The sequence below is a fragment of the Dendropsophus ebraccatus genome, chromosome 9 (assembly GCF_027789765.1).
Source record: "Dendropsophus ebraccatus isolate aDenEbr1 chromosome 9, aDenEbr1.pat, whole genome shotgun sequence".
Classification (NCBI taxonomy): Eukaryota; Metazoa; Chordata; class Amphibia; order Anura; family Hylidae; genus Dendropsophus; species Dendropsophus ebraccatus.
This window is the reverse complement of record NC_091462.1, coordinates 100,313,660-100,321,330: the sequence shown is the minus strand read 5'-3', so window position 1 is coordinate 100,321,330 and position 7,671 is coordinate 100,313,660. Positions and strand designations below refer to the sequence as shown.

At 42.7% G+C, this 7,671-nt stretch overlaps 1 protein-coding gene across 3 annotated transcripts; it reads right to left on the bottom strand.

Annotated features, from left to right (window-relative positions):
• Positions 1 to 524: 524 nt before the first annotated feature.
• LOC138800418 (NADPH oxidase organizer 1-like) lies at positions 525 to 7,355 on the bottom strand. 3 transcript variants are annotated; one of them, XM_069982077.1, is made up of 9 exons: positions 7,270 to 7,349; positions 6,729 to 6,859; positions 5,415 to 5,495; positions 4,841 to 4,916; positions 4,001 to 4,178; positions 3,385 to 3,584; positions 3,052 to 3,165; positions 2,735 to 2,852; positions 525 to 2,177 (listed from the first exon to the last, which is right to left on the bottom strand). In XM_069982077.1, the coding sequence occupies exons 2-9, from the start codon at positions 6,732 to 6,734 to the stop codon at positions 1,544 to 1,546; spliced, it is 1,407 nt and encodes a 468-aa protein (XP_069838178.1). In that variant the 5' UTR covers positions 6,735 to 6,859; positions 7,270 to 7,349; the 3' UTR covers positions 525 to 1,543. The 3 variants fall into 3 exon arrangements, with proteins under 3 accessions (XP_069838178.1, XP_069838177.1, XP_069838179.1); XM_069982076.1 differs by lacking the exon at positions 6,729 to 6,859 and having other exon boundaries at positions 7,270 to 7,355; XM_069982078.1 differs by lacking the exons at positions 6,729 to 6,859; positions 7,270 to 7,349 and adding an exon at positions 6,643 to 6,728.
• Positions 7,356 to 7,671: the final 316 nt, after the last annotated feature.

Sequence of the window (7,671 nt, the reverse complement as noted above, 5' to 3'; positions counted from 1 at the left end):
TCCAGAAAACAGTTTTGAGAGTATGGAGCAATGAACAGGTTCAGCATAATTTATAAGGTCTCCTTACCTTCATGAGGATGCTCAGATTTATGGGCGCTGTTGCATTGGTGTCTAGTAGAGATGATCGAACCTCGAGTCCATTCGGACCCGAACGTTCGGCATTTGATTAGCGGGGGCTGCTGAACTTGGATAAAGCTGTAAGGTTGTCTGGAAAACATGGATACAGCCAATGACTATATCCATGTTTCCCACATAGCCTTAGGGCTTTATACAACTTCAGCAGCCACCGCTAATCAAATGTCGAAAGTTCGGGTTCGGATGGACTCCAGCATGCTCCAGGTTCGCTCATCTCTAGTGTCTAGGAAAATATTTGGCACCAGCAGTAGTGAAGAGTGGTACTGCAGATGAGAGAAGTAACTAGCAATATTACCTGATTTTATATTAAACAGGTAGCGTATAACAATACTCATAAGAGGTCATACCTCTCCGCGATGTGGATCATAATGAAAATATCCACCACTCAATTGATGTTGACAATTTTATTCTTTTCTCATTGATACAATGTAACAGTGTATACTGATTGTCAGACAAAGACACTCAGGAAATGGCTGCAATATATAGTGTAATATTATATATTATTAACTTATATAGCCCTAACATATTCCACAACATTGTATAGAGATTATCACATTAGTCCATGTCTTATATGGGAGCTCACAATCTAACCTTAGTACGTTTTATGGCATGTGGGAGGAAACTGGAGTACTCAGAGGAAACCCAGTATACAGGGCAAGAACATAAACTCCATGCTGATGTTGCCCTTGGTAAGATTGGCTCAGTGGTCAGCACTGGATTTAAAGAGACTGTCAGCAGGTTCATGGTGTCCTATCTCAGGGTAGCATAAACTAGTGACAGAAAGCTGAACAGACTGATGTATCACTTACATTGTTCTGTGCAGCTGGTTCAGAGATATCCTCCTAAATAACATATACAATAAGTAGTCCTCTCCATTATGTGCATGAGCCCAGCAGTCCTGGATATTCATGAGAAGCAGAAAACTCCACCCACCAGTTGCTGACTAGCAGTTATCTATCCATGCTGTGTATAGGCAGCCAACTGTCAATCAGCAGCTGGGGAGAGGGGTGTGGCGAGATTTTATTCTCCTGCATACTAGAAGAATGGCTGAACAGAATGATGTAAGTAATACACCGATCTGTTTAAGGCAGCATAAACCTAGGGACAGATTCCTTTTAAGTATGCAATACATGCTTTTACATCAAATATCTAAATCTTTAGTGACATTTCATTGAACAAGCTGTACAACCTTTGGACTTTGGCTCAGATCATGCATTTTTCAGGTGCAGGAACACTCAAGGAATGAATGGAAATGATACAATACCAGACACACCCAATAGGTGGCACTGGTTCTGGGGGGAATAAAATAAAAATCTCATCCCATACAAACCCCCATAACCTGTCCATAAACATTAGACTTGTATTGGCTGATTTCTCAGTGGTAATAATAAATATAGATATTTGGTGCCTAGGCGCACGTGAGAGCAGCCTCCCGTTTCTTGAGGGCCATCCTTGTGGTTGATGTGCACTTGTTAAGAATTTCATGCTGTCTGGGCCGTTGAGGAACCCGAGGTGTAATGCCAGAGCTAAGATGAGTGTTGGGTTGTCCGCCATCCTCTTTGGCTCGGCTTGGGCTGCTTTCCATGACCAGTGCGTCAATACTTATCTTCCTTGGACGTGGTGTGGGTGGGCCTTGTATGGCTATTGGTTGCTTCAAGGTAAGCTGCGGCGCTCTGATGGCTTCTATCTTATGAACCTTCGGCATCATCTCTGCCCCACAGCTTGGAGCCACCACCTTTCCCCTTGGAGGTGATTCAGTAGGAGGGTGTTGGAATCCATATTGTGTATTTAGTGGAAAGCTACTGATGGACCTGGACCTTCGTCGGTCCAGATTTTGTTTAGAAGCTTTATTTGTATTATTAAGGACTAAATGATTGTCGTCTTTCGTCCCCGATTCCACTGGTCTGTTAATATCCAAGGAGCTGGAGGCTTTGAAGAGATTTAACATGGAGGCTCCTGGGTTCATCATGGCTTCAAGCTGGTGACAGTTTCGGTAGGGTTTCAAATACATGGCCGGGACAAATCCGGTTTTTCCATTGTACCTATTGATAGAAATGCTTTTTAGGAGAGTTTTTGGAAGCTCAGTAAGTACATTTCTGTCCATTGTAATTACTCATATAGTAAAAACATTCTCGCACTCAGCAGTAGGGAAGCCTGGCAATAAGCATTCAACTTTCCTGCAGCGCCCCCACAGGGAAGGTGAAGCATTACATTGTGTCTATTAAAGGGGTTATCCAGCGCTACAAAAACATGGACACTTTTCCCCCTCGTGGAGTTTCAAACTCAGTTCCATTGAAGTAAATGGAGCCTAATTACAAACCAACCCTGAACTGGAGACAAGAGAGGGGGGAAAACTGTTTTGTTTTTGTAGCACTGGATAACCCCTTTAAAATAAATCAGTTGTGTAACGCTGTGGTGCCTACGCAGCTGCTGTAAACCCACAACCTCCAGCATGCCCAACAGCTTTATAGGTATGCTGGGAGTTGTAGTTTTGCAACAACTGGAGGGCCACAGTTTTCAGATCACTGGTGTGTGTATATATATATATATATATATATATATATATATATATATATTATATAGCAGTAACTTTTCTTACCTGATCAGCCACCATCCATTGTTTGACTTCTCCCTGACTTCTACAAGGACCCCTCTGGAGATGGACAATTCATCGCAGCTCATGGCCTCATAAGATGTTGCTGCATAGTAACGGACTCCTGGATAAAGAAAGTACAACACGTTATATGATATCGTCAGTAATGCTTTGCACATTAAAATCCCATCATAATTTATGCTTGCAATGCCATAATACCATGTCTGACTTCACATAGTGAGCTCTGGGCAGATTGTTTAGGAATCTAGTGCCACCTAGTGGTGAAAAGTAAAAACTTCAGTAACAATGAATACACAGCTTACCTTCATCATCTGATTCTGTGCCTGAATCGGTGTCTTCTTTCTCCTCTACAGTCCTGAGGTAAGGAGCTGGAAACCAGGCCACTCGTCTCTCCTCATTCTCTACCAGCCACCACCCTAAAATGTAGTTAGCGTTAATACACCTTCCATAGAGATGTCATGGCTTTCCCATTACCAAGTAGTGCACAACCTTCAGCACCAGCTGTTGAAAAACTACAATTTCCATCATGCCTGGACATCCAAAGGGTATTTGGGCATAATGGGAATTCTAATTTTGCAACAGCTGAATGTTTTGCACCCCTGCTATAACCCCACATGTGCTGGGTAATCTCTCACCTGAGTTTTCCTTGATTAACACCCCCAGCTTCTCATTGCGTTTGATTTTGAAGGGCCGGTTTTTGGTATCCTTGGTCTCATAGTCTTCGATACACATGTACATTTGGGATATAATAGGCTCAGAGGCTGGTGGTTGTGGTAGTTGTTTTGGCCGCTCTCTTCTTTGCTGTTCTCTTACTTCGGATGGCATAATCACCATGCTGTAACCAGATAGAGGAGTTATATTTTAGAAAAAGGCACCTTATATCTTGTCATATTATATTGCTCCTTAAAAAGTTTGTTTTTTTTTATTAGTAAGATACCTAAATTATCAACTGAGACCAACATCGATCAACCACAACCCATCAATAAGTGTTCAATTCCTTTGCAGCGCCACCACAGAGAAAAAGAAGAACTGCATGATCCCCAATACCATGTATGTAATGAATAAGAGGCGCTACCCCTATCTTTTAAAGGGGTAGTTCACAAGAAGAAAATCTATCAAATCAACTAGTGCCAGAGATTAATAATTTACTTCTATTAAAAGAATCTCAAGTCTTCCAGCATTTATCAACTGCTGTATGTCCTGAAAGAAGCTATATTGTCATCAGAATCTTTTTAATGGCGGCATACAAACCTATTTTTGGGGAAGTCGGCATTGAGGTCCTTGGTAGTGGGTGTAAAAAACATCATCACTACGTCACATTGCGAGATCTTGTTGTCGGTTTTCAGCAACTCCAGGGAAAAGCGCTCCAGCAGGCGAAGCCTCTCTATAAAGCGGCTGCTGCCCCGGTTCTTCCTGAAGATTGGCACGTCTGCAGGGAGGGGAAGGAAGTTGGACAGGTGAATCATAGGAAGGGCTGGAAAGGGAATGCCCCTGCATAGAATTACAGTGATGGGGAACTGGTTTGTCTGGATGAAATACGTATTAGAGATTACTATCTGTCTATGTGGAAAACCCATAAAATGGAGTTTATATAAACAATCATGGCACGGTAAATGGTTTGAAATATAGTGTGCCATAAAGGAGCCCAAATAGGTGCCATGGGGCATTTAGTGGAAGGGGCCAGCTCTGGTGGACTCCATTGCTTTTGCTACTTGACGGCACAAACTTGACTCCCCTTCATAGTGGAGGAAAAATAGGCAAAATCTGGGGCCACAATTGGTATCTTTGTTCAAAGGGTTAATTCAGGATTAGAATAACAAAGGAGCTTTCTTCCAGATACAGCACCACACATGTCCTCAGTTTATTCTCAGTATTGCAGCCCAATCCATTCATTTCATTGCACTGCAATACCACAGGTAAACTGAGTACAAAAGTGGCGCTGTTTATGGAAGCAAGCAGTAATGTTATTCTTATTCTGGATAACCCCTTTAATCTTTGTTATGGAGCCCCTATTATGGTTGGAACCCCATAGACAATGATCTGTCCCTGGATCTCAGATGTGAGGATAGAGAGCAGCCTGCGGGTCTTTACCTCTAAGTTTGGGAATCATATTCTCCGATTTTCGCAGTAACCCGGATTCCAATGGGAATTTCTTTCTTAATTCTCTCTGTGAACAAAGAATAAAGTAAGAATTTGGCCAAAACAAGCTTGATTCATTAGAATTGGCACAGAGCGGTAGAGCCGTCACCCATAGCAACAGTTTTGTGAGCAACTGCATCACTTTCCTCTCAAACTTTTCACCAATCAACTTCAGCATTGTTGCCCATAGCAACCAATCAGATTCCACCTTTCATTTCCCAAAGAATCTGTGAGGAATGAAAAGTGGAATCTGATTGGTTGCTAGGGGCAACTGAGGCAGTTTCACTTTACACCATGTTTGATAAATCCCCCCCATTATAGCTACATGGTGCAGCCACATGACCTACCTTATGGTCAAGGCCTCACAACAATGACAGAATAGTCATTGTGCCACCATGTCATTAGTTCCCATATAAACAATGGTATAGAGATAATAAAAACCGCCAAAGCGTACGCCTCATTCCTTGGCCTTAATGGTAATGATGGTGACCAGATATTAGAAAAATATTTTCATAGTTTTACTTACATGCATCTTTTTGAAGTCTTCAAACGTCCGGTAGATTACAATCTCATTGCGATCAGACCACATGATTGACAATATATTGATCTGCCAATAGAAAAGAAGAAGAATTACCAAAAAGTCAACCGAATTTTTGGTCATCGGTTTGACAACAACTCCCAGCTAAATCTAGTATGAAAATACATGACAGTACATGGGAAGAAAGGAGATGCAAATGGCTCTCACACCACTTAAGGCCCTATTACACTAAGATATTATCAGCTGTATACGGCCAATATCGGTCGATAATCGCTTTGTGTAATAGAAGACAATGATCAATCGACATGCACAATGTCATTGATCGTTGTTTTTCAACAGACTGAAACACCAAAGATCAGCCTGTCAGCGATCTGCTGCTGTCGCTCTGCGTAATAAGAGTGGCGGCAGCAGACCGCCACTGTCTCCTATGGGCTGCCCAGACGATCTGATGATTACCCGTGTCTCCCTGCGGCCACCCCGGCCTAGCCTCCTCACTCGCTGAAATAGCGCCGGCAGTGGGCGGGGGAACAAGGACAGGTCGGTGCTCGCTTGCCCTCCACATCACCCTGTGTAATATGGGCTTAAGACAAAATGGTGTCCCTTCTAGTCAATGTTTCACTCCATCTAGGAGTCTTAGAACATTAGCTGGGGAGATATGCCAAGCCAAACGTCTCTCCAAAAAGAAAGACTGCCCATCTGCAGACAACTCTTTTGGGGTTGTTGCCCCTCTTCAGAGGGTGATGTCATGGCAAAAATTAAAATGGAGCCACCACCTTGGACTACCTGACGCCACTCACACCATGACCAGCAGGAGTTATGCTTGTCCACTTTAGTGGAGAACTAAAAGTAATCATAAACTAGTGAAAGAGAAGCTGAACAGAATGATTTATTACTTAAATTGGTCTGTGCAGCAGATTCAGAGATATCCTCCTGAATACTGTGCATTTAGTCCTCTCCATTGTGTGCGTGTGCTTAGTAGTTCTCAATATTCATGAGCACCAGCTCCCTCTACCCACCAGCCACTGATTGGCAGCTGTCTATCTATACTGTGAATATATACTGTGTGTAGGCAGACAGTTGTCAATCAGCAGCCAAATGGGGGAGGGAGTGGTGCACAAATCACATTCTCCTGCATATAAGGAGAATGGTTAAAAACAAAATCATGTAAGTAATACACAGCATTCATTTAAGGCAGCATAAACCTAGTGACAGATACTCTGTAATGTGCACTGCACCCGCCGCTTCAGTCATTCTTTATGGGAACTGCCAAAATCGGCTATCATAATGGAGCCGCAGTCATACGTCCATCCTTAGGTAACACCGTTCCTTTATCGGAGGAAAGTCGGTTCTTCATTTCAGGAGAAACCCTATTACTCGTTCTGGAAATTGTTGGGTGCCAGCAGTCGGATCACCTGAGATAGTTATCCCCTATCCTGAGGATAGGAAACAACCTGCAGTTATGGACGCCAAACAAATACACAAATCTATAGAGGTCAACCATGCTATGTACATCCAAAAGATAGCAAAAACCTATGACAATGTCCAATGGTTCTCTGAACATTCCTGACTGCAATCTGAATACATTCCTAGAGCCTTATTCCTCCATCACGCTCAGCCAGATATTGGATTTCCAAGGACACCCATGACAGTAACTAGGGTGGGAGAAAGCTGGTGGGATGGTGGTCCACAAGCCACTCTGACTAAACCTTCTAGCACCTTTGACTTCAATGGAGCTGAACTGTAATACCAGGTACTGCCATGGACAAGTGTGGCGCTGCTTCTGTTGTTGCCAATGTCATAAACTGTAGCTATATAAGAGGAATATAAAGTGGTGGTACACTACCTTCCGTTTTCCATTCTGAAGAACACCAACAGCTTTGGCTTCCAGAGGATGACGCCCGACGCTAGTCTGTTGAGGCATCTTGCAACCAAACTTATGTTATGTCTATAGATAGTGACAGACACTCTTTTTATAATCTTCTGCAGCAGCAATAATAATGACTCCACCAATCACAAGTCGGTGACTCAAGAAAAAAACATCTTGACCTAGAGGAAGAAAAATTCCCTTCCTTCTTCATTATGTGATTTCCTGCAGAGCGGAGAAGACTGCAGAACCTGTTATAGATATGTCATTTGATATCATAAGGAAACAATGATAGATGCCACATGCAATGAATCTTAAAGGAATTTTCTGGTGCCCATTTAGGATTTCCATAATTTCAGAATCACCACAAATAGTGTCTCT